The sequence below is a fragment of the Pterocles gutturalis genome, unplaced genomic scaffold (genome assembly GCF_000699245.1).
Source record: "Pterocles gutturalis isolate BGI_N339 unplaced genomic scaffold, ASM69924v1 scaffold20037, whole genome shotgun sequence".
Taxonomy (NCBI): domain Eukaryota; kingdom Metazoa; phylum Chordata; class Aves; order Pterocliformes; family Pteroclidae; genus Pterocles; species Pterocles gutturalis.
The window spans coordinates 27,203-54,912 of NW_010108435.1; the positions used below are offsets into that span (position 1 = coordinate 27,203).

Genomic DNA, 27,710 nt, shown 5'->3' on the forward strand with positions numbered 1-27,710 from the left:
CCCCTGCTGGCTGCCAGGGGCACACGCAGCTCTGGGAGGGCTGCTGAGGGGGTGCTGACTCCAGCTCAGACAGACCCGATACACCGGCTATTGTGGGGAACAAAGGCAGCCTTGGTCACTGAAGTAATGGGATCTGTACTTTACCTGGTAGCAGCATATGAGATACAAGCTGACTTGCCATGAATTTTGAAAAAAAGTGGGCTGATGTCAACTGATGAACTGGAAAGAAGTGGCTCCAGCTGTTCCTTTAAGGACTGACCTGTTCTTCAATCTGATAATCAGATTTTTTGATCTGATCGTTTTCTTCTGTACCTTTCTATCTTCTGAGGATATTAATGCAATTATTGTGGATTTATTCTACAGCCTCTTAATGTTCTTTAATTAAAAATGGACTTCATGCACATGTCGTGTAAGATGTAAGACTGGGTTGACGTTTTGAATTTACAATATTCTCTGACTAAGCTGGTCTTTCAGATAGTTACAAGTTAGTACAGGAAAGTGAAATTTGTCATAATTTATTAATGGCATAAGATGGTTCTGACATGCTGAGTCTCTGGCCATGTCTTGGAGTTAATAGGCAGGTGAGGTTAAATTTTTCAATCAGTTTCTATAGACTTTCCAAAAAATAAGATTGAAATTTTGTTTAGTAGAGAGCAGTGCTGAATGATGACCAACGATGTTTGAAAAGTGACTCAAGCAAAGCAGCACTTGGTTCTGGACACAGAATGAGCTAGGCACGTGATTGTGCCAGCCATGATAACTCTGTTAATTTCCAAGTCAAGTAATTGAGAGGTATGTCAGTGATGGTTAAGGATGATGTGGAAATTGTACGAACATACCATTAGCAAAGCAGTTCTTTGCGTGACAAGCTGTATTGCACCCATGCCACTTAATGTACAGGAGTTCTGAGACATTAGTGGTTGAAAATGGAATTTTGACTATTTCAGTATGGCTGAACTGACTGATAAGCTTCAGTACATCAGACTGTGGTCGAAATACAGATTTCATCTATGGACTGGGTATATCCATTTCTAATATGGAATTTTCTGGTAACTACTCAAGAGTATTTTTAGTTCTGAAAGAATCTTAGGAAAGGCTAGTTTTGATTCCATGGAGAAAGGAATTAATTCAAGACAACACTGACAAAATGACAGGGCTGCTGCTTGTGCTGCTTTTCTAAATATTTCTGTCAGAGTAAAGACATTGTTATCTGCAAGAGTAACATAGTAGGCTTTTTGTTTCTGCAAATGCAGTACTGCATTGCAGGGAGCCAAATCATTAGATGAATAAGGAGTGACAAGCACAGCAGAAGAAAACCATGCATACGTACATTTACCTATACATGTATAGGTGTACCTTAACATAAACCCACAGCATACACAAAGCCAGAAAAACCTGACTCCCAAGTTACACATGTGCCAACAGTTACTATAATCATGTCAGGGTTATGAAATTAATGCTGTTCTTTCATAGCAGTCTCTGTTCTTTGGCTTATCATCATCATAAAGCACAGATCCTTAAGGATTGTGTGTTGTGTATACCTTTCAGATGTTTTCCATTTCTGGATCATTTTCATGATGACTAAGATTTCTTTGTTGCAGCCAGTGCAGAATGTGATGTGCAAACTATTTTCTGGTTTCTTGCAGACATGAGGAGTTAATTTCATTACATGGTCTTAGTACCAAATGAAGCCAGTTAGAAGTCACAAAAAGAGAAGGAAGAAAATAATTTCAGGTTCCAGTGGCAGCTCATTCTAAAGTAATACGTGTTTTTTCTTGAACAGTTTCATTCAGCCAGTAGTCTAGTTTGCTTAGCTATTGTTTCCTTGGTTCATGTTGTGCCCTTAACGGTTAAACAGATTTCCTATGATGCTATCTTTTATTTTCCTTGCTATTATTGTTTTAATGGTAGGAGACTCTAGTGAGTCTATGGTGGGCTTGGTGAGCTTGTAACCCCTAGAGACCAGTCAGTTAGCTGCAAACTCAGAATGATGCTGTTTGGCTGATTTCAAACATTTGGCCTTTGCATTAAGTGCTAACGGATTGCAACCCAAAATGCTTTTACCAGGAAGTCAGCAACACAGCTGACAGAGGTTCTGAATTATGTCAAATTTAGTACTTATGTGTTTTCCGTGGCCATATATGTGGAAGTATGTCCAAACTAAAATGGATTTGGTGAACAGGGAGTCTCTGCCACCAGAAGGATCTCTGGTACTTTTTAGAGAGCAGTAAGATGAGAAGATAGAATTCTTTCTTAAAAGACAATTACCTTCCAAATTGGGAAATAGGCATTGGTTTCCACCTCCTCTTCTGTAGCTCAGTGAAAAGATAACATACCATTGCAGATAGTGTCTTTAATATCTCAGAACAAATAAGGAACAGGTGGATCTGAGAGTTGCATTTCCACAGTCCCATCAGATTCATGGCAATTACACCAAGTGACGGATAGCACCACCTCTGTCACACTGTCACCTTCACAGCAGCAATTCTGACTTCACTTGAGGATTGAGAGCAAGCAGAGATAATGGATAGTACCGTGCTGATAGGCTTGCAACTGTTGTAGCACACCAGACTACATAAAAAAATATTTTTAATCAGTTTGTGACTTAAGTAGACAAACAGCTTCTTCTTGTTCTATGTGAGTTTATTTTTTTTTTCTTTGTTGGGTGCTTTTAGTGTTCAGAGACTGCTGAGATTTTCATCATAGAATTGCTTTTATGAACTTAAAAAATTACCATTGAATTGGCTAGAAATCTAATCAATTTAACAAAGCTCTGAGTGGTAATGGTAGCTTTTCTTTGATTAAAGAGAGGGATGAAATCTTGAAGAGCTTTAAGTTTGGTCTGATATCACGTTCAGCGTAGGAAGTGTAAATGATTTTGAAAAAGAGAAGCAATCTTTTCATACGGAGGCTATATTTATCCTTAAAATTTCCACTTGTGCACAAGTGGACATAAATCATACAAGACATACATAATGCATGTACACAATTTAAACAATGCATGGAGCACTTTGGTTTCCTTTAGTCTTTTTCTCAGTAGTAAATCTTTTTTTCCAAGTACACACTGAACGCTCTCAGGCAGCTTGTGTAATGTTACAGCAAAATGAAGTGGACTTGAATATGGGTCTCTAACGAGCCTTGATTTTGATGCCCCAGAGGTAAGATATCCTCTGTTCTCATGCTGTTAGTGTGAGTGGAAAGCTAACTGTATCTACATGGCAGTGGATGAGGAGCAACACTGTGACAGATGTATATGAAGATCTTCTTAGAGGGTGTGCTGAAAGTCTGCAAAAAGAGTGTGAAGTTGTACTTGGGCTCATAATTTGTGTGCGAGCTATGTGAAGAAAGTGCTTGGTGACTAGTATAGTTCTTCCAACAAAAATTTCAGTGCACAGGACAAAAGTTTGTTGATCAACGCAGTATTCCCTAAAAAAAGCCTGTAGCCATGTTATTTCCTCTGCAGAATATGCTGCGTCTCAACTACAAGATTTAGCAAGTATAGTTATATTAGCACAGACTACATAGTGTAGGTGAGCTCTGAAAGTATAGCAGGAAAAGAGAAACAAAATGTACACGTACACCAGTGAAGGAAAAGGGAAACAGGGTAGAAGAGGTAGTAGATTAACAGAGTGACCAAATATGATACAAAAAAGGAAAACAGAAATTAATACTTTTTGGAAGAAAGTAAGTAGCTCACATTAAAAAAAAAAAAAAGGGGGAAAAAGTCCAAGAAAACTCAAGCATACATAGATACAATAAAATATACATAGGAAAATATTTGGTTGCTCATGAAATACAGGGATTTTTCTCTGTTAAAAAGAATTTTATGGCATGTTTCAGTACCCCACTTCATTTTTCAAAGCAGCACATTTCTTAGCAAAAAGTTTAGGGAGAGAATCGTTGCTTTGGTTTATAATTACAATTGACAATAAAATAAATGTGACTAATAGTACCCATGATTAAATTGTCAAAAGAGAGTGGCCTGTATAGCTTATTGAAATACGGAGAATGAGTATATTTTCAGCAATTAAAATTAACTACACACCAAATTACATATTACGATTACAAAATACAGAGAAAAAAAAGAATAACACAGGAATTTAACTGGATAAGTAATCAAATTACCAGTAGCTAGCTGAGGAGAGGGATAAGACAATTTAATAAGATGTCCTAAGTAACCCACTTTTTCTAAAGTATTTCTGTATTTCTGTAAACTATATCAAAGAATACATAGCAGTTGTGGATAGCGGTAATGTTGTTACTATGCTCGTAATGGTTTGAGGCCTATGTGAGAGAAGATTTTAAATGAGAAGTAATATCTTTCATTAAACCAACTGAACTGTGGATAAGCTTTTGGCTTCTAGCCAAATTATGATAGCAAGTCATCGTCATATAATTTTTAAAATACTCATTTGCTCTTTAAAGAGTTCACATGTGCTTGCTCTCTAAAAAAGCAACTATGAAGAAGAAGACACAAAATCATTTCAAGTCTGTCTGAAGTTTTTCTCATTTCTGTACATGCAGCCTTTAGCTTTCTGTAATAGTTTAGCTTGAACTTTCACTTGAATTTGAAAGTAAACAGACAGAATCTATGGAAACTCCACAATATAACCTGATTTCATTGGCTACTTGATATTTGCATTTAATGAGTGTAAGGAATATGCTGTATTTATGGTGTTTCGTTTGGTTTTTTTTTTTGTTTGTTTTTTGTTTTCATCATTTTTTACCTTGAACTAAAATAATCATATGTTATACTATTTCTCTGATTATTAGATGTCTGACACTGTAATTGAATAAGGAGAACACTAATTTGGAATAATATATTAATGTGTATGATGGCTCTTTGTTCCAGCTTGCTCAAAATGTTCTTAAATAAGTTAACGCCATCACTAAATTAGTTGGAAACTATAAAGGAATATTCTTTATGATGGTTGGCACGGAACTGAAACTCCTGTGAGCTGTTTGGGTTTTATCTGAGGGTGAGAAAAATGGGGATGTGTGTGTTATATGTCCTTCCTAGCAGAACATGTTAGCTTTCAAATAACAAATTTTTAAAAATACATCACACGCACACACAGAGTCTTCTCTGTTGCCTGCTGATTTCCTGTTTCTTTTCCTGGGATTGCATAATGATTAAAATGCTATTAATTGGAAATTAGATGTAATTAGTACCTAGGTGGCACCCAAGGACATACAGAAGAGATGTGAGAGAGATACGGTACGTTGTGACGTTCGTGAAAGGATTTGGCACTGAAAGTGCCACTGTGTGCTTCTGACTTTCTCAGCCAGGCAGGAGCTGATGAATGGGATTTTGAAGCTCAATTTTCATAACAGCTACCTTGTACATTTTAGGGTACTAACTTCTTGTGGTCCTATTTACAATCTATCCTTTTGCTTAAGGGAAGGCCCTGGGGAATTACATTCATTTTTTAAGGGTTTTTTTCTTACGTAGCTTATGTTCATGTTTTTAGGACTGAAACAGACATTAGAAAAGACAAGTGGGATTCTCTGTGTAGGCCTGGGCATTTATGTAACCTTGCTACTGGACTCTGTGCTGGCAATACACAAGGCAACTGTATTCCTGAAGCCATAAGACTGTAGGACTTCGTCTGTGCTTAGAAGAGCAACAAACAGTGGATTTTCAGGTTAAGGTACTGGTAGAGGTTAGCGTGTGATTGTCTGCATGATAGTGTCGTTATGCCTTCAAATGAATTGAATGCAAGCAGAAATATGAACGCCAGAAATCAAACTGGTGAACAGAGGAAACTTAAATTATGGTTCAGTGCTGAAGTGACGTGAATAATCCTCTTCCCTGTCTCACGTTTGCCCAGTTTATGGTGGAGATCGCTTTCTTCTCTATCTTGAAAAGCATTCTTACAGTATACTATAACATGTTCATAGAAACGTCACTCTAGGAAAAAGAGAAAAATAAAAAAATGCTTTGTAAGACAAAAGTTTGGTTGGAGACTTATATTAGAAAAAAAAATAGCAGAGCTTTATATTATGTCCTTATTTGTCTGGAGGCATTTCACAAGAAAAAGGTCTGAGTCTGGAGTTCCAGAAGTGATATAAGTTAAAAACAATGTTCTGTTCAGTGGTAGACAAACACAAGAAACAGGATAGTGTGAAAATTTGAAAGTATATAAAATAAAAATGTAGCAAAAATTTATGTGATGTTCACCATTCTGCAATATTCTGTATGATAGAGAGTTCATATTTGTATAAAGCTAGAAGGAAAATAAAAACTCCCTTTGTTTCCATCAACTTGAATTAGCTCTCAGTAGTTGTTATTTTTCACTTCATAATGAATAATGCCATTTCATTATAAAATGTGATACCTGGGGAAAAAAAAAATATGTAGAAAACAGTGTTCTAATAGCAAATAAATAATTAGATAGGGACTGTCGTTAGGTCATTTTAGTGTAGCTTTATTTGGTTTCCTGAAGTCTTGCTGTACATGTTTGTGTGAGTAAATGAAAAGGAAAAATGTGACAGTTAGCCCAAGGGTTTTGTTGTTCGGTGTAAGTCTTAATTTTAGTTTGTCAGTTGATCCAATTTATTAGTCACCATGGTTTCAGATGAATCTAAAGAGAACAAACACCACATGGGGAGTCTAATGGTGGAATAATACTTTATTTTTTTTTAATATATATGTATATATAAGGTAAATGTTTTTTCTGCAACTTGCAGAGAAAAGTGCCGATCTTTTCATTGCATCTGTGGTCTTAGAAGAAATAACCCCTTTCTGCTGTTTTAGTTAATTTTGTTTTTATTTTCCCAAAGTTGTTAACTTCATTGACATTTGTGATTAATCGGGTTTTAAAGATGCTGACATTTAAAGTTGATCCTTCATCTTTTCAGCTTCTGTAACTAAATTCAGCTTACAATTCTTTTCACCTATTTTTCTTTCCAATAGCCACTGATGTTTAACTATTACATTTAGAATATAGTAAGCTCCTGTGGTTGTTCTGAAAATTAATATTTGAAGAGACAGAGGAGAGAAACATTATTTCCATTTTTGATTAATTGAAATGAAAGAGTACCTTTGGAAATAAAGCATTAGCAATGTGGGATATTTATTCTTGGTTTTTTGAGCATTACTTGAAGAATTTATGTTGTACTGCCTAAGATTGTTATTGCACGTGTACCACATTAGGAGTGTATCCTTATGCTGGAAAAACAGAGATCCTTATTTCTTTTGATCTTTCATTATTTTTTGTTTTTAATAAGAGATGTTAAAAGAAAAAAAAAAAAAAAGAAAGAAAAAAAAAAAACTTTCTGCATGTGGCTAAGCTTTCAGTAGGAGGGGTGGAGGATGGTTCCAAGAAGCATAGAGATAGGTCCCTCTGTGGTGGATGGGCCTTGATCCCTCACTCGGAAGCTACAAGTAAGTTAGAAGTTAGCAAGTTCACAGGAATTTTCACCGTACTTCTTCATAGCCATTGAATTTTTATATGGTTGGTTTTGATGTAACGGAAGTCTTAATTTCATTGAAAACTCTGCGTAGCTATACAGTATATAATGACAAAGTATATGCCAGGGGAAGTTTCTTACAGATCTTTAAAGCAGTTTCCCACTTCACCTTCTGTTGACATTTTCTGTGAAAAAAGCAAAAGAGATATACTAAGAAAGATATTATCTTCCTAATGAAGAATTATATGCTGAATTAGTACAATAATTGTGTCAGTAATTTGATGTGGTGGCAAAGTGTCTGAAGCTACCCTGATGGTAATTGATGCAAACAAAAATGGATTTTGTTGATCTATAGCTTTTACAAAGAAATAACAGACCTGGAATGAGAATATTTTTCAACTGCTAGTGTCTTGAGCTTGTTAAGTTATGCTAGCTGTTCTTCGATATGCGATTTAATTTTTTTCTCACAGCTGATTTTTCCCTTGTATTGTTTTTTTTTCTAATCTATCTTGCTATGTCTGCACATATGCAAATAATATTTTTTAAAGGACATATTTTTATTAAAGTGCATTTTCTGAATAATGTAGATCTTTGCTCTCTGGAGCTCTTAGCGACAGCTGCATTTTAGCTCCTTTGTAGCAACAGGAGCCAAAAAGAGAAAGTAAACACACACATGCACACATTTACACACTGAAATCATGACGTGCTGGAGGAATATAAGAGAGAATGCTGAAGAAATAACCTTTCTGCAACAGTGCTTTTCTGTGGCTGTCTGCCTTCTATAAAAACGCAGGATAAACATACCATGTGACAGGTGAACAGGTACAGTTGGACTGAAGAAAAATAGGTATTTGGAAAGAGCACAACTTTAGAGAAAACTAACTATATCATAGCAAGGGCACAGGAGATAGGAAAAGTCTTCCTGTGTAATCTTTAGACTTCTCCTTTATATTACTACACACGCGATATGCTAACCTTGCTAAATGTTGCAGATTATTTAGAATAAATGCCTTCAAATGAATTGATTTTATTTTTAAAAAGAGATATTTAGGCTGCTGCTTTGCATTAAGAGATTTCAGTACTTCCATTAATTTAATACAGACTTACTTCACATGTTTCTGAAATAAAAAGTTAGCTTGTATTTAGAGTGATGTTTCCATGAGAGAACAGAGTAGTATCATTTGGGGAAAAAAAAATAAAACCAACAAAGATTTCTTATTATTAGTATAACCATTTAGGGGGCAATAGGAAAGCTTTGAAATGGGTGATGCTTTGACATTAGAGGAGGAATAACACTGTTGCAATTTCTGTCCAGCTGGAAATCTAACATCACAGAACTGCATGTATTTATAGTTTAAAGGCTGTCTTCAAATACAAGCATGGAGCTGGAAGTGTCAGTTATTAATTGGTTGGTTAGATTCTGGAGAATAGAGAAGAAATGTGTAGAGGGCCACATCTATAGGTCATATTTCCAGATAGATTGTTTAGTTAAAGCACCTACTTACTAATTTGAACACTTTATTGTCAGTAGTAATTATAACTTCTCAAAGTTGGGCATATGACTACACTTGGAAAAAGATGTTGCAGGTAAGATTGTTGTTTGTAGAATTGTCAAAATGGAGCAGAAAGGCTGGGTCACAGGGGAAATGCAAATCAGAGATGCTGTGGTGGCAAAGGAAAGAATTAAATGGACATGAGGAGTAGGTATGTTTTGAAGGAGCAGGGACCAGACATAAGTATGGCAGTGAATCAGGAGGAAGGGAATAATATTACTTTAGTATAGCCAGGCATGAAAAGTAGGATAAGAATTCATGTAGATGGAAGATGAAAACAAAGAATTGTTCTCAAGTTGGTTCCGAGAGCCAAAATTCAACTGGAGGCTTATCTACCTGAAACAAATATCCTTTGTCCAGCACAGTTTAGATGCCTGCCAAGAAGCAGAGCTGAAATGATTTTACAGATATGGAGGGATTTTCTCTTGTGAATTGGTAAAGACCAGACATCCACTCTCCTTCTTCAATAGACACTCTTAATTTTTTGTCTGGGAGGGATATCCGGCATTTAGAATGCTACAGCGAAGCAGGATTGAAACCTCTGCATAGGAAACTCAAAACGTGCACCGAATAATGAAGTATGTTTCTCTCTTACACAGACTGCTGTGTTTTCACTGTTCCCTGCATTAACCTTCCCTAGAAGACTGGATCAGATTGAAGTTTCTACCCATTAGGCTTGAGGTGTTCATTACTCTGGGTTCACAGCATCGATAGATAAAGCTCTGGTATTAACAACTGTGACTGACAGCTCCCCTCCTCTGCCCAGTGTTACTTGCTTTAGTAATTGCAAAAGAGAAACTGAGCTCTCTTAGGGGCTGGTTTAGGCCAGTTAAGATACCTTCTTCAGAAATGAAAACTATACCCTTCAGTGAGAAGACTGTATTTCTTTGGGGTTTTTTGTGGGTTGGTTGTTTGTTTGTTCATTTGTTTTTTTCAAGAGCATAATTGTGTGAAAAATAAAAAATTCCCCTGTGTGCTTTTCTCTCATTTACAGAGAGAAAATTTTAAATAATAAACATACATAACGTTGGGGACATTGCTTAATGAGTTTCTTGTGGGTGTACTTGATGCAATGATGTTGAACCCATTTTTGTCAGATTTTGAGAAAAGCATAATTTGATGACAGAACAAGTATATACTCTGAGGAATGTTCCATGATTTTTGTGTGGAGAAGGAATGTTTCCGATATAGCAAGAATTTTCTTCTACACTAACTGATTGAAATAGGTTGTTACATTCAGTAAGACAACATAGTTGAAATACTGTTAAATGTATTGTAGTAGGTATAAATACTAATACGTATACCTACATATATGCGCATATAAAAAAATAAAATGTATACATTTGTCTTGCAGGGGTTGATAAGCTGATCCGTCATTTACACAAACACAACATACCCATAGCTGTTGCCACCAGCTCAGCTGAAGTGACATTTCAGATGAAAACAACCAGACACAAAGACTTCTTTAGTCTTTTTCATCATATTGTGTTGGGAGATGACCCCGAGGTGAAGTGTAGCAAGCCACAGCCTGATGCATTTCTAGTTTGTGCAAAGAGATTTCACCCTCCTGCACCTCCGGAGAAGGTAAGAAGGGGAGGGAACAAATTAACTGAAAAGTTAAGAATATTCTGCTTGGGATCTATTTGGATTTTTTCTTCTTTTAAGTGATAAATACTTAGATTAAGATTTAATATAAATATTATAAAAATCAGCAACCTCTCTTTGAAAAGATATTTCTGCTGTTGAAGCAAGAGATAGTTGGGAAGTATCATTTCCCCCGCTACGTATAAAGTTTGTAAATCAGGTTACTCTGATTTACAACATGGTAGTGTGCAGTAATAGGAAAGTGTAATGATTTTCCACTCTATGCATAAATCTGCAAGCTTAACTTCACTACTCAAAGTTTGGGAACAGTTATTTAAACATAGATCATTTTATTTTTCATACATTCATGGCTGTTTTACCTCTAAAGTGTCTAAACATTAAAGATACTTCTTTGTATAGAGGGCATATATTTTTCCTAAACCATCTCTTTCCTCTTGCATTCTAAATCTCTGAGATCATATTTCTTATGTTCTGATTTAAAACCAATCAGTTTGAGCAATCTTTCACAAATAGTAGAGGTGTTTAGTTTCTGTCTCTTGTATATAACTTTCCAAACTTGATTCTCAAATAGAAATCTGTAGGGAGAATATTTGAAAGATAAATTGAGAGTTGGTTAAAATAATGTCTTCACTTTTATTTTGAATTAAATTGCCTTTCTCCTTAAAATATTTTTCTCACTTCTTGTCTGTCCTGAGTGCAACGTAAGTTCAGAAGTTTTGGTGTTCCATTACTGCAGAACATTGCATTACATAGTAATATTTAAGGAACAACTTTATTTGGATTAGACTGTGATTACTGTTTTCTCAGTAGGATTATTGAGGAAAAAATGGTTACAGAAATATATATGGAACGATTAGCTAAGATTCTTCAGCCATTCCTACTTCAAGTTCTCACCCAGAGTCTAAGTGGTGTTTGTTTTTCCTGAGAATACAAAGTGAAATGAGTTTGATACAGTGTGGCATACTATGAACAGTGTTAACCCAACTGGTTTTGTTTTGTTTTGTTTTTCTGTCGCAAGTTCTCTTGACATTCTGTGTATGTGCGTCAACTTCATTTGGAAACTTAGATGTTCATAAAAGATATACCAAATGTACATGATCCTGCTTATGCAGATGGTGGTTGTATGGACATGTTAGGTACTTGTGTGAGAAGGCCTTGTATATATGGTACATGCCAAATGTTAAAGAATCTGAGCAACAAGGCTGTAAATCTCACCTTAGAGTGAGGTAGTTACGAGTTTTGAACATGTTAATACTCATTTGAGAGCAAATATTGGGAAGGAGCCCAAGGTTTTGGAGGGGGTAAGAGAGGAGTTGAAAACACATCACTGCTTAATGTTGTTTTTGTATAAAATTATTCTTTCTTGCTTAACTGTATGTCTAGGGAAAAAAAAATCAGGCTATGTTCCTGTTATGTTGTATGGTGTGTTTTTGTGAAACAGGGTAAGTGTGTAACGCATGCTTTTCAATTGGATGGAGATGTGTCTGTAAGCTGTTCTGTAATTGTGGAAGTAAAAGAGTAGGAATTGAGAATTTATATAAAGCTGGGTTGTAACTGGTACTGTGTCTGGAGGAGAGGTAAGGAAATTGAATGTCAGCTGTGTTAATGACAAATTAAACTGTTATTTCGTGTGAGGACCCTAATAGTAGTATCCAGAGGAATAGCTTTCCCAAAGCTCTTAGTCTATTTGGCTCTATTTCAGAAAAGTCACAAGGTTGTAATAATTAAAAGGGACAGAAACATTAAAAAACCAAATCAAAACCACACAACAATAAAAAAGACACTGTGTTGTAGATTTTTTTTTTTATTTATTCAGCAGTAAGTAGCCTTAGCTGTGTTAATAATGAAGGAATATTTAAAGCATAAATATAATAGTAGCATCTGTATTACACTTGATTATTTTAAACTTTAAAGGTATGGTAGACAAACAACATTTCAGTGTTCATGATAGTTTCGTATAGTTATTTTCTTTAACCTTTCTTTGAAGGAGAGCATGAATGTTTGAACCTACTTTTCCTTTACATGAGGTCTAACAGTATCCACTGTTCCCCTAGTGCAGATGATTCGGCTGAACTTTTTTTTTTGTCACTTCTACAAAAGTCACAAAGGTCAAACTGTGGGAATTTGTCACAAGCACAGAACTCCTAAGAAGAAGAAAATCAAAACAGTACATGCAAAACTGTCTGAAGCATTCATGACCAATAGCAGTGTAGTGATGGCATCTGCAGTCTTTAGTCCCAAGTGGTGAACTAGTAGAGCTACAGGTTTGGATTTCATTCTAAAAATCAGTAACGTGCAAGTTTGTAGCAAAATATCAGGAGGTATAGGCAATGTCTGCATAAGCAAGTAATTGGATGCAAGACAGATTATTAGAGCAATGTATTTGGTGAGTAGGCCCATACATCTATGCTATATGTGATTTGAATGTTTTTGGTTGGATTAGATTTTTTCTGATCCCTAGCTGAAAGCTAAAGTTCATTGGAGCTTTTTGTCCACTTAACCACTGGAGATTGCTTGATATGCACTTGGAGAGGACTTCCACTTTAGTGTCCTGATAAAGCAACCTAATACACACCAAAACTACTTAGTAGCAACTGAGGACTGTCAGATTTGCTTCAAAACTTCACTGCTGCTCCAAGGAAAAAATTCAATGTAGCCATAGAAGGCCAAATCCAGACTTCAGCTGTAGTGGCATATCAACCTGTGACTGTTGGTGTGCAGTCATACTTCTACAAGTAGGCAGTTCTAAAATCATGTAAAAAAGGGATATAATGTCTGCTTTACTATCATTGAAAGATGTCGTAATTGTCCATGTGGGAATTTATTAAAAGTTGACCTTTTGATTTGTGGTCTTTGATTAACTGGGAACTTAATAAGCATAATGATGAAACCACAGCACAGGAATTTCAAACAAGATACACCCTGCAAATTCTGACTTGGTCTTACTATCATGTGATGCGTGGAGTTTCATATGAACTAGTAACAATGCACTGTTGTATGAGTAATTACTTAAATCAGTCAGGTAAATAAAATGTGATCTGCACATTAAATACTAAAAATATTGTCTTTTACTAAAATTCAGATTTTTTTAAATATATGCCCAATTCTTCTCTCAAATACACAGAAGCAACTTGTTTGAAAACCAGCTGGCGCTATACATATATAGAAACATGTGTGCTTACTGTAAAAATTTCAGGCCACAATGTTCAGAACACTGTATTCTTTTCCATAAATTTTAATTAGACAGTTGCAAAAAAGTTTCAAATTATTATTTTTGTTTGTTTGTTTTATTTTTTTCTTGTCTTTATATGTTCATACTTTGGAAAATAAGTTGTTTCGTATTTTTCCAGAATTAGTTAGTATTTTACTGTGTTTCAAATTTTTACAGTGGGGATTCCTTTTAACAGAACCTTTAGAATGTGCTACAGAGGCAAAATCTGAGTTTCATTGATGACACTACTGTGAAATTTTGTAAATTCAGCTATACATGCCAAGAGATGTCAAAGACAACAAGAAGGGCTTCTGTAAGTACAAAGGAGACAAAAGAAAGGCTAGGAAACGTGTACCCATTGCTGAATGAGATGGGGGACTTGGTTACACAGGACATGAAAAAGTCTTAACTACTGAATGTAGCAAGTCAGGAATGACAGGTCCCAGAGATGCCAACCCAAGGGGAAGGATTGGAGCAAGGAAGATATACCCTTGATGGAAGATGATCAGGTCAGGGAATATGTAAGCAAACTGGACATAAGTAAATCCATGGGTCCTGATGGGATGCATGCACGAGTGCTGAGGGAGCTATGTCACTATGAGGCCACTCTTGATAATCTTTGATTGATTGATCATGGCCATTGGGAGAAGTACCTGAAGACTGGAGGAAAGCAAATGTCACTCCTATCTTGAAGAAGGGCAAGAAGGAGGACTCAGAGAACTACAGGCTGTTCAGCCTCACCTTGATCCCCAGAGAGGTGACGGAGGAACTAACCCTGAAAACCATCTCCAGGCACAGTAAGGACAAGCAAATTGTCAGGAGTAGTCAGCATGGCATCACCAAGGGGAAGTCACGCTTGACCAACTAGATAAATTTATATAATTAAATTACTCACCTGGCAGATGAAGGGAGAGCAGTGGCTGTTGTCTACTGGGACTACAGTAAGGCCTTTGACACTCCTGTAAGATCCTCATAGAGAAGCTCTTGATGAGCAGTGAGGTGGGCTGAAAACTGTCAGAACCACTGAACCCAGAGGGTGGTGATCACCAGTGCAGAGTCGAGTTGTATGCCAGTGTGCCCCAGGGGCCAGTACTGGGTCCAGTCCTCTTTAACATTCATTAATGACCTGGTTGATGAGGAAATTTGCTGATGAAGAGACAGGCTCTTTTCAGTGGTACCCAGTGACAGAACCAGAGGTAATGGGCACAACCAAACAAACACAGGAGGTTCTGTCTGAGCATCAGGAAACACTTTTTTACTGTGAGGGTGACAGAACACTGAGAGGTTGCCGAGAGAGGTGGTGGAGTTTCCATCCTTGGAAATGTGCAAAAGCCATCTGGACATGTTCCTAAGCAACAGGCTCTAGGTGGCCCTGCTTGAGCAAGGTGGTTGGACTAGATGACCTCCAGAGATCTCTTTCATCCCGTGATTCAGCGATACACTTCACATATTTGAGCTGGAAAAAAAAATAGGGAAACAAAAGGGCTTTTACTAAACAATATTTTTCTGTTCCATTTTGATTTAAAGGGTTCAAATTATTTAAAATCATGCATTTGGAATTTATAAATATTAGAATATAATTTTTTGCTTAAAAAGAGTTCATAAAAACCTTGCTGTTAGTGTGTTTCTATGTATATTTGAACATAAGATATAGATATCAACTAAACTTTTCAATGTTATCTTGAAGCATTTTTGTATCATAGTAACAAAAATATTATGCTACTAAATTTATTTCCAGTATGACTCTTAACTCAGAGGGTTTCAGACATTCCCATGCAAACATTTATACGTACTTCCAATATAAGAATGTAATTAAAAATACATGAATTGACTGTTTACCTTCTATAGGGTGTGTCAGGTCAAGGCCTTTCTTTCCAGTATTTTGGTTGTTTCACCTGTAGCTTTTTGGTAAAATAAAGAACCTTACTAGCAGTGTAATTTTAAAACAAGCAAATACCATTTATATCCATTATTTAATAAGAGGAAAAGCTTGTAATAATAGAAATGATCGTAACTCTCTTATGAAGAACTAATCTGTTCTTTTTAAATGTTCCAAGTGATGTAAATCATCACCTTAATTTAAAACACTATTTCTTTGCAGTTTCTTCCATTTCTAATTAATTAATTGATCCCATAGTTACGAATAATCTCTATACCAAATCTAGTGAGAGCTCATTAAAATTTTTCAGACTGATTAAATGGCATTAGGATTTATGAGTCTCAGTGGACTTTTTATGTCATAGAAAAGAGAAGTTCAAAGAGAAATTTTCTGAGATTTTTTTTTTTTTTTTGCTGCAAAAGAGGTAGTGAAAGAGTAATAGAGAATCAGAACATTATGACCATTTTGTAATTTTAGTCTATACTGTACAAGGAAAACAGAGGGTGAGGAAGTCTGATTTAGCACTTAACATGACCATCATTGTGAGCTTGTGTAAAAAGGATGCCAAAATCTATTTTTTAGTTCTTATCTCCCCCTCATATTTTTCCTTTTTCTACTTTTTTTTTCCCCCCTTCAACTGCACTACTTGTAGTGTATGCATGTAGTGTGTGTATTTCACTTACTATGGTTTTCAGATAAGCAGTTATTTTGTTAGGGATGTTTCGGTTATTCCTTATATGTATGTGGAGGTTGAATTTATTAGGAGTACTTTAAATAAGGTACAGAAATTACAAAGCCATGAACAGCCGTTCCAGGTGGTGTACTGAGCTGTAAATTGGAATCCCTGCTGTTGAAATAATGTATTTTAGTCATAATAAATCTGCCCTTTTTCCATTTGCTAAATAAATTGACTTGCACTCTTTCAAACAATTCACAAATGAGACATTTTATTTTAGAAATAACAAAAGCATTAAATGTAAAAATACATAGATGTTTTTCAACTTAGTTCAAACCTATGTCAATGGCTGTCTCTTCAACCTTGGCTCTGTCTGTCTTTTGAACAGGCCTATGTTCCCAATTTTTCCTCATCTGAAATGCTCTTCTGAACAGCTGTTCATGGTATAAACCATTTTGATTTACCCATGCTCTACTGTCTTATCTCCTTGGACTCACAATTTTTACCATTACTTTAGCATATTTGCTTCTCCCAATAGTATAGCCTGCAAACATAATGGTCATAGTACACCTGACTTTTAAAGCACTAGTCTGAAGTCAGTGGGACAGATGAAGAGTTTGTAGTAGATCACTGTGGTTCACATACATGGCAGTCTGTACAGTCTGTACAGAAGCAGATACAGCATGTGCCAGCCAGTGCTCTGTGGCTCTTTCCAGCTGCTGGAGCATTTTGAGGCAGAAGGCAGAATTTGGGCTATCTTTTGGAAGCTACTTGACTTTCTTGTTTGTACTGTTGTAATTACAGTTCATTAATTAATTCAAATTAGTCAGTTGATGGGTTAGGGCCTATAAAGAACTTCTTGTGTTTTTTGATTTGTTGGTTCCAGTTAGTACACTGACTGAAGGTCTGGGATGTTTTAGTGTTTCTGGTGTGTGTGTTTTCTTGTTGGGCTTTTCTGGAGATAACATCCTCACTCCTTGCACAGAGTGCCCCTTTGGAGTCCTTGATCTGCAAGGCTGTGCTCCCTCAGCGTTCCTGTTAGCCTCGTGTCCTGTGATGCCAGCTTCCAAACAGAAGAGTGCGTCGTGTGGTGGGGATGGTGCTGCCTGGGAGGTGGTGGGACTGCTGAGCAACTGGTTCAGTGCTATGAGAGCTCAAAACTGCTGCTCCTGTTTACACATGGCATGCTTAAGTTTGCAGCAAAAGCAGAGTTCACTTCCTTGATGAGTTTAGATTACATATGGCAGATTTTACTCTTACTGTATGTGGAGTGATTGGGAGGTGAATGGTGTCACGTCATTTGTGTATACCCAGATCAGTTTAGTTGTTCCATGCAGACATAGCCTTAAGTGTTGAGAGTGGATAGCAAGCGAAATATGAAAGGGTCTATCTGTTGGCTTGAGAACAGGACATTTCCCCTTGTCAGCCTTCTAGCCAAGATGAGGTGCAAAGTTCAGTAGGAACCTCCCTTTCTGACTTTATATTTTTTTTTGAGAAATTAGGTTTTTGTTTTCATGTGTGCATGCAGAATTGCCCCATCTCAACAGCTTGTGTCTATTTCTCAGGAACTGAACATCTCTTGCAGTTAGTCTTTTGTAAAGCATAATTGGAAAAGCAGTCCTAGCGCATTCCTAAAATGTCAACAGAAATTGGCTCTACAGATAACACAACAGCAATCTGGGACTTCTGTTTCCTTTTTAAAGCACATCAGAAGAGGGTTTTCCTTATCTTGTCCACCGTGTGGAATGCTTCCTCAAAAAGTTGGGGAAAACAGCGTTTTGAGCACTCTTCCACCTGAGGAGTTTAGTCTTCCAGCTTTTGGGTTTTGTTGGGGATTGTCCTAGTTACCACATGATACACCAGCTGTTTGCTCAGGAAGGTTCTTGACTAGAAGTTTTTCCTGAATTCATAAAGCCTTTACTCTTCTTGCTCTGCAATGTGACTGAAGACTTATTTCTAGATGGCAAGTTGTGATTTGTGTATTTAATTTAGCATGGGCTAGCTCTTGAAAAAAAAGTGGGGCAGTGCAAAATAATAAATAGCATAACTTTTTTTTTACATTCCTCACCCCTTACCCCCCCAGACAGACACTGGAAAAATTTTAAGGAATAAATTATTCTTAAATTATACCTTTAAAATGAATATTTATTAATAAATTATACCTTTGAATTTCCTATTAGGCAATTTAAAGTAAGTAGGTAATAAACAATGTAGTTTTATGTGTTAAGACCTCCGTCTTGAAATACTACTAGAAGTTTACAGCTTGGGATGAAAAGATCACAGGACTCTAGTGGAATGTACTTTTCATGTGATATGTTGCTGGACAGTTTTTTGGCTGAATCCTGCACCTTCCTCGGCTTTTAATGTAGGCATGTAGCCCTTATTTATATCTCCCAGACCGAATGATCAAGTCTGATTATGAAGCTCAGCCTCCACCTTCCTAAGTGTAACACATCTAACAATCCACGACTTCTGAAGATGTGCTATACACATGCACCTTTTCCCTAAATCCATAGTAGGCAGCTATTTTATATTTAAAAGACCATTAAAGGAAGGAGACAGTTATAAAGTTGTTTGTTTTGTTTTTCAATTACTGTGCTCTCAGTTCACATGGTTGATTTGCTTTCTCCCTTTTCTCCTGAGGCATGTGTGCTTGTGTGTGTATGCCCCTCCCCATGCTAGCAGTCTTTATTATATATTTGTGGAAGAAAAATGAGATGTTGCATGGCTTGAAAGTAATTTAGCTCTTAAGTGTTCCAGACGTTGCCCTTGTTACTGAAGTGCATGTTTATTTATGGATGTATTTATCTTATGGAGATGAAAAATGTCATTGAAATTCCATGCAAAAAATAACCTGGTCAAGGTTTGCTTTCACTTAATGTATCTGATTGGAAGAGGAAAGAAGGATTATAATTGGTTTTTAGTCTTTGGGGTACCCTAGTTGGGGGGTGGGGAGGCAGGAATATTTTTTTTTCCTTGCATTTGTCTTGATAATGTATCAAGTAGCTGCTAAGGGACTTGATGAAATGTGATGCAGAATAATAAATTATGTTCTGCAGCCTTCTTTGCTTCTACGTGAGGTGAGTGTGTAAGCACAAAGAGACTGGTATACTTCTAAATTCTAAAAGCATTATATTCAGATTAGCAGGTCACTGGAGATGTGTTGCTAATTGTTTTAGAGAACTCATTATGTCTATTATCATATATTAATTATTCATGGAAAGTATTAAAAAAAAAGAGGGGGGAAATCCTTCTTTTATGATAAATTACTCAATGAGTTATCTTTTCTTTCAAGACCTTGAGCATTTTTGGAGATACCAAACAGAGCAGTCATTGAATAATTAGATATTAATTAACAAGAATTTTCACAAAAACATGTTTTTAATTTCTTTTGGGTTTTAACAAACATGAGTAAATCCTCTTTCAAAAAGATCTAGTGCACTGATCCTCTCTGTATCTCAAGTTACCTTTGTAATCACCCCAGAGCTTGTTGTAACATCGCTTTTCAGCAATTTTAGGACAAAGACTAAAGACTGAAGCAAGGAATTGCATTGTTAGCAGTATTTTTTGGTTGCTTCTTTGTAAATTATTGTCATGAGATGACCTCCGGAAATGTTTGAAAGACTAAGATCAACTATGTGTTGTTTTAATTCACTATGGCTGGGGGAGGGAGAGTTCATTTGTTTGCTGCTTTTTCTTTGTTTTTGGTTGTTTGTTTTTTTTTTTGAAATTGCTTGCTCTTTGTGGAGATATAGTGTAGGTAATTTTCAAGGAGCTGGTATTCATGGAAAGGTTCTGCTTATTCTGTTGTGTGGTAAATAATTTGTAAGAGTCTGTTTTTTTGGCACGGTTGCAGAAAACCTACATACAGGACCATCAATTAACACTGATAAATTATTTATAGTCTAAAAAGGGTAAAGCATTTTGCTCAGGCTGATTGCTGTATCACAAAATAAGTGCACTTACCAGATGATTACAAAGTGTACTCCATAAAGCAATGTTTGAGATTTTTTTTTTTTTTTTATTATTGTTATTGTGATGACTGGTAGTATAAAGATAAAAGACCTTGTAGCACACAGAGAGCTGAAGAAGTGAGAGCTTTATCTGCTAAAAAAGGATGCTTAACATTTCCATTCCAGCATCTCTTTATCTTAGAATAATAGCATGGTTCAAAGCCAAGAAGGAAATGGTTCAAGTTAAGCTTCAGTAACGTTGAAGTGATTCTGATTTAAAGTAGAAAACAATTCTAAGCAGCAGGCAGAATGCTGTCCTCCTGTTCCATCAATTAAAGCTTTTCTTTTTTGTATAAATAGTACTGAGTATAGGAATTGCTATTCATGCTCATATTCAGTGTCCGTCTTATTTGGTACCATCTCTGATGACAGCTAATACCACAGCCTTGATAATTACCTTTTAGCTAGAGGAGATTAATTTATCCACTTAAATTCTGTTGCTCCTGTATCAAGTAATTGAAGGCTCTTTTTTAATTTAAAAAAAAAAAGGGGGGGGCTTTAGTAACCCTTTCACGGTATTTGTTTTTCTCTTGATGCTGATGGCTTCCTGGGACAAGGAGTTTTGTAAATCTTTTGCATATGTTCTGAATTTCTCACCTTTTAACTTCTTTGAATGTCAGCTCTTTTTTTTTTTTTTTGTGTTATGAGTGAGCAAGATAAGAAGTAATTGATCTGCCACTCAGTATTTTAAGTAGTACTCATACATCCCCTTTTATTTCTTTCTCCATAAGTAAAACACTTTACAGTCTGTTCAGACTCTCACCATCTGAAAGAGTTGTGTTTGGGATTATTTTGGAGGGTGGGAGTGGGTGGTGTGTTTTTTTTGTTTTTTTTTTTTCCCCCCCCTCATAGGCCTTTTGTTTGCATTTCTTCAGACCCTTCCTATCAAAAACATTTTAACATTAGAATAATGTCTGTGGCATACGGTACATAGAGTATTCCAGATGAGACAACATTATATATAGCTATGAATATATACAATATCACCCAAGCTCTGAGTTTTTACTGAACTGTCTGCAATGATGTCCAGTACTTAAAATGAATGTTATAACACAGTTAATGTGTATTGCTTACATTTCTTGAACATTTTATTTTATTTGACACTTGACTGCCCAGTAGACTGCCTTGTTACTCCAAGTTTCTTACAGATGTTTCTTATCCCAGCTAACCATTACATAACTACATAACTTTTTGTCATCAGCAGATTTCACCAAGTGTAGAGGTAAGGCTTGCTAGTCAATAATTCCCTGAGTAACACCAGAATTCTTTTAAAAAGCATCTACAACTACTTTCTAAAATAGTAGCACGGTAATGAGAAATGGTTTTTGATGTTGGTAACTCCTTCAGTTGCTTCAAAGCCTCAGGGTCTTGCTGACTGGGAAAAACTAGCTGATGAGATTTCATCTATTACTGAAAATATCTTCTATGGCAGAACACATTTTCCTCCATTAGGAGATTGTCCTCTTTCTCCTGAATGATCACAGTGATCCATTCAGTTGCTGTCTCCAGAACACGTTGTTGCATCCTGCAGCTTCAGACTAAAGAGTGGAAACACTAGAGGTTGCAGCCTATTGTCCTGAGCTTCAAAGCTATTACAGGCTCAAAGTATTACTGTTTCAAAAAAAGCGCCATGGGCAAAAAGCATAATAGTATGGAACTTATCTTACTGTTTTCCATTTTCAGTAATGCAGTTATCCTAAGAGAATGCCAACAGAACCTTTTATTTTACAAAGAATGATCATGTATCTTGGGTAGAATGCATTTGCAGTTTTAAGATTAGCTATGATATATCCTTTGAGGACTGCTTTCAGTTGTGAGTTTTTAACTTTTCAGGCAGAAATTTTTCATTGAGAAGTTTGGTTTTTTTGTTTTTTTTTTTCTTAAGCAAAAAGTGTTTGCAATTTTTAATTTTTTTTTCTCAGAAGATAAGAATATTTTCTAATTATAGTAGTAACTACTACAATGGTCCTATGATAACTTCCATGAAGAGTTATATTGTGTAGAGGAGATATTTGAAGTTTGGGAGGCTGGGAGTCCTGCAGTCAGGTGTTCTAGGAGTCAGGAGTAATGCTATGACTCTACCATGCTATGACTCTACCATACTATGACCATTACTAGACCTGGGAATTCTCCTGAGTTTCCTGATGTTTGTGGGCCATGGCTACTTGCTGCATACATTGTATTTATATTTAAGTACACATTAAACCCTGAGGGGGAAAAAAGCATCAGATCCATGTACACTGGATGATAGGCATGGAGCCTGCTCTGGACAGCTGTCAGAGCACTGTGAAATATATATAATCGTCTAAGACTATGAGTACATATGTAGCTTGTAGAAACTAATCACTGCCCCCACACACACACTGATTGGCATTTATTAATGAATGTTGTGGCTTTTTTTCTACTTTAGATGACAAGCAAGTATTGTGTCTCAATTTTCCTCAGAGTTAAAGAGTTAACAGAGGTCATTTCTGATAGAATTAAGAAGTGAATCAGCAGCTCTGCATTAGCTTTCAACGATATTCTCTCCTGTCCTGGTCCAGCAAGGAGCAAAAGTGGTTTAAGGAAGACAAATTTCAGTTAATAGCTCAACAATAAGAAGGGGAGGAAGAAGAGAATGTATGAGTGATTCCTGAGAGACTGTATTTTTAAAGATACTGCTGAAGAAGGATGAAGACTGTAGGCCTGGAGATTGTACAAGGCACAGAGGTCAGCGTGATATAAGATATACAGCTGAAAGCAGGAGAAAGAGATAAAGAATGCAATTAAGTGAAAGGCTAGAAAATGTCTAGGGAGTAGAAGGAAATAAAAGCAAGACATACAGTAATTGTAGGTAAGATAATATAGGGCCTTGAACGTGAAGATGAAAACTTGAATTTGTGACTGCATTAAATAACCTATATAGCTTCATTAGAAATTATGAAGAGTTAATAGTGTGTAGTAGCCCATTTGTCCTTAGCACTTTCTCAAATATTTTTTAGGGAGTATAGATGAAAAGTCAGGAAACAGTAGGTAAGTTAATGATGTATATACTGAAATAGTAAAAGCATTTACTTTTTTGAGTCTAAGAATTCTGTCTCAAGAGGATTGGTAGATGATGTGACAGGTCTAACATTACAGAAAAAAACTCTTAAAACATTTAGGAAGCCACATGTCTAAATTTAAAATCTCATGAAGATAGTGGAAAGAAGAGTCAGCTGCAAATGTGTGCTTTGGCATGTCTCTTGAAGTAAAGAGGTTTTCTTGAGAAACACTGATGTCAAAATTTCATCTTCTATTCTGGCTTGCATTAACTAGTAATTCTAAGGCATTTGGACAATTTATTACTGTCCCTTTCTCCTGTCACTTGATTTTTTTCTTATCTTAGCAATCAGTTGAAGAGCAAGTATGCTTAAAAGATTACGGTTTACTTCGAGTGGGCTGGTAGAAGACTGTCTTACTGATATCTTACTATTTACAGTTCCCCTTTATGGCTGTGGTGTTAGCACATGACAGCCTAAATTTCTTTATGATGATTAGTATTCAGTGGAATAACTTTCTTCATGTTTCTCTGATGCTTTTGGGGAATTGATTTTGTTTTAATAATAGTGTTAATGAAGGATGAATAAAACGCTCCATAAGTCGATTATTCAGAAAAGACCTTCAGTGTAGTTTCTCTCAGAAATTTTGAAATGTGTCCATTCTTTGCAGGAACAATTCAATCTCACCAGCTTTCACACCATTTTTAAAAATCTGTGAATTGAGTCCTTAGCTTCTCTGTCTGAGTTGAGTATGTGATCTGGCTTTGTGTAAAGTGATTACTAGTAAGAGCTTCAGGCTCAATGTCAGTCCAAGGATGAAGAAACCCATCACAGAATGCTGTATTTTAATGAAAGGATTTCAGTTACTCGGCAGTATGAAGACATAATAATGCTTGTGACATGCTGTGCTGTATTGCTTTAGGATCAGACTGAACATTGGAATAATAGCAGCATGGAGAAGAAAGAAAAAATAGGATGTCTGATTTGAGCATCTCTTTTTCTCCTATTGATTTCTATATTTAGCATAGTGTATGGTTTTCCAGGCCCTAGTTATAAAGACCTGTGAAAGAAACTCCTGGGATTTCTCGTCTTCCATGTTGGGAATCAGGCAGCATGTGATGCATACGCTTGCGTAGAATTGGATAGATCCTAAGGAAGATCCGCCACAGGATGCAGCTGTTAGGTTGTGTGATAAAAGCTCATCTGCAGACCCACTAAAGAGCTCAGAGAGGCAACGGCAGGTGGGGGATCCCAAATTGCACCCTGACTGGCTGCTCCCAGGCCCACCACAGGAGCCATCAGCCCATCAGAGGCCTGTCTCCACAAGGCCAGGGGAGCAAAGAGTCCCGAAGGCAGACGGGAACCCAGATTAAGGACTCGGGGGGAATGACAGTCTGTCCCAGGAGGGCCTCCGCTCAAGTGCTTAATGTAGCAAGTCAGACCAGGGATGCCAACCCAGGGGGAAAGATTGAAGCAAGGGAAGTTTCTTTTAGCTCTTAACTCATGGATAGGGAGTTGAATAACCCAAAATACACAAAGTAAACATGGAGCTGTTCTGTTTTCCCTTCCCTTCTCATCCGTGAGATAAACACATGGGGAGTGTTCGACCTCATCTCCTGGGCAGAAGCCATCCTCGTTTCAGTATCATGACCACCTTTAGTTTAAACTGTTTCTCATTTCTGTGCCCCTTTTTGATTTTGTTTGCTGCAAGTTACTGGCACCAAAGATGTTTTTCAATAGAGGCAATCACTGGAAAAGTCCGCTTTAATTTCTAACTTTGTGCTTTTTATGTCTTTCTGTAAATGAGTTCATGAATTCTTCTTTCTGTTTCAGTTCTTTCTCTAACATGCTTTGCTTCTTGCTTCAAGGAGAAGAAAAGGGACAGATGGTTTAAGGAGAATCTGGATTTTCTGTTTACAGAGCAATAAATGATCTGAAATGAACTGCAATTGTATATGTTGTAAAATTGCTTTTGTTTGACAGGTTAATAAATCTCAATCGAAGGTCTGAATGAGTAGGGATATTAAAAGCTTGTGTTGCCTGACAAAAACAAACCAACCAACCACCTTTTTGCATTTCTTTGTAAATACAGCAAAAGGCTCAGTACTGTGGCTCTCATTTTATTTGCAAATGCCTTTATTTATGGGTCTTCTGCACAGTTTTGTGGGTGGTTTGTTGTTGTTGTTGGGTATTTTTGTGGAAAATGTAAATAAAATCACCTTACCTGGCAGAAAGTTAAAAATGCCGTGGTTCTTCAACAAGTACACATGTTCGTGGTGCAGAGAATGCAGTGCCAAATCTTCTGTTGATTTCATAGGCTTTTGCTAGTAGCAATAAGCTTATGAATTTTAGAGAACTTAAATCAATGTTTTCAAACCTACACCTGTGTTGGTCTTGTGGATTCATCTGTTTTGTTCACTTTCATGCACAGACATGTAACACAAATCTACAGTATATTTTGACTGCAAAAACTAGGCTATTGTTTGGTGAAAGACTTGGGAAGCAGTATTGTAAAAGTATTTAGGGCTTTCCTATTGATGTCATGAGTAATTTAAAAAGTGGAAAATTGTTAGTTTTTTAGAAACAGATTTTTAGTAGAATGTGGAAGGAAACTGGGATGAATAAAAACAAAAATCTGTCTTAATGTTTCCTGTGCCACCTTCAGATTCAGCAATTGGAGAAAACAATAAGAAACTTAGTGCAGATATCAGTGGTACACTGCACTGTGTCTGATTCATAAATTCAGTCATGCTGGAGATACTTTAGTATGTATCAGCAATGTCACATGGAAGTGTGGGATATGAATTACTGCTTATTTTGCTAATTTTTTTGGGAAGTTTAGCAAGGACCTCACCCACTGCATTTTCTAGTTAGATACATTCAGACAATCAAAGTGTCATTGCACATATTTTAATTAGATTGAACGTTTAATGACAATGAAATATCAGTTAATGTAGAATTTAAGACTACTAACTTTGGTTTATCAATGCCTTCCCAAAACATATTTGGTACTGTGCTGGTGGTACTTCTATACTGAACTGAAGAACAGTTTTAGTTCCTACCAAATCCCTTTCATCCTGGGGGTTTGGTTCAGTCCTGACAAAGTATCATAGAAGTTGCCTCTTCTCCCCAGACCTTCCTGAGGTACTGTTCTTGTTATTTTACTGCATTTTATGTTAGCTTTATAAATGCATGCAGTTTTAAATCTGTATATATATATATATATATTATATATATATCTGTGTGCTCACCCCCTTCACCTTCCACAGAGAGTCCCTCATGCACACACAGATAGGTCTCTTGGACAGCCCCGGGTGCCACGGTTTCTAAAGCAGCTGGCTAGGGCTACCGTATGCCCTACCCTTTCCTTCCAAGAGCCAGCACTGCTTGTGCTCTTGCCCCTAGAGACACACCTGGCTCCCTGGCCACTTCACCTACTTGCCAGCTAGTCCAGAGTGCTCTTCACTAGCACTCACACGCTCACTTGCACACCCACTGTGGGCTGCAGTTGCTGCACTGTGGGCACATGGGACCACTGTTCCTATGGCAGGGGTGGCACTGAGCCCTCCACGCACATGTGCACGCGCAATAGTAAGCCCTTGCCCAGGAAAACTGTCAGAAATTGAGTTTAATTAGAGGAGACAAGACAGGCTGCGCTGGCCGGTGCAGGCGCAGCCAGGCACATGGACTGATGGCCCCTGCGTACACCCCACCAGCCCCTTCTGTCGCTCATTCCCGTGGGTCACCCCAACTTGTGGAGCCTGTCCCACTGACAACGTATTTGTAAATTTTAACTGCTAATGCTCCATAGGTGCTCATTGGACTTACTACTAATGTGATGTTTCATAACCAGAGAAGATTTGGAAGGAAAGATTCTTAATTATTAAAAACTGCCTACCTAAGCTGTACTCCTTTGTTTCCAAGGAGGGCAGTTAGGAAGGCACCCAAAGCAGAGAGAAAACTTTTTTATTTGGTAGGGAAGTAGGAGAACATGTAGGAGTGATGTACCTTGGCTGGCGGCCGGCAGCACTGCTCCTGCTAAGCACAAGAATATCTGATTGAGAAAAGCATTTAGAGTGTCATGAGCAACACCTTTGCTCTCCATCTAGATGCAAGATGCTGGTAATCTGAAAAAGCTCAGAATGACAATTGTCACTTGATTTTGTAAGATTTTCTTCCTGTTTCTTTTGGTAACAAAGTTAAAGCTTGACCTCGTTGAGATTATATAATAGGAGTAGTTTTACACAGAGTAATTGTTTCTTTCTGGTTTTAAACCATTATCTCTCGATATTCCATAGAACTGCTTGTGAAATTACTACTTCACTTGTCAATGAGGAGAC

The 27,710-nt window shown here is 36.8% G+C and overlaps 1 protein-coding gene across 1 annotated transcript in view; it reads left to right on the forward strand.

Moving 5' to 3' along the window:
• HDHD1 (haloacid dehalogenase-like hydrolase domain containing 1) overlaps positions 1 to 27,710 on the forward strand; it is a 45,427-nt gene that overhangs the window by 4,063 nt on the left and 13,654 nt on the right. Inside the window, 1 exon segment of the mRNA XM_010072645.1 lies at positions 10,321 to 10,550. Within this exon segment, the coding sequence (XP_010070947.1) occupies positions 10,321 to 10,550 (230 nt within the window).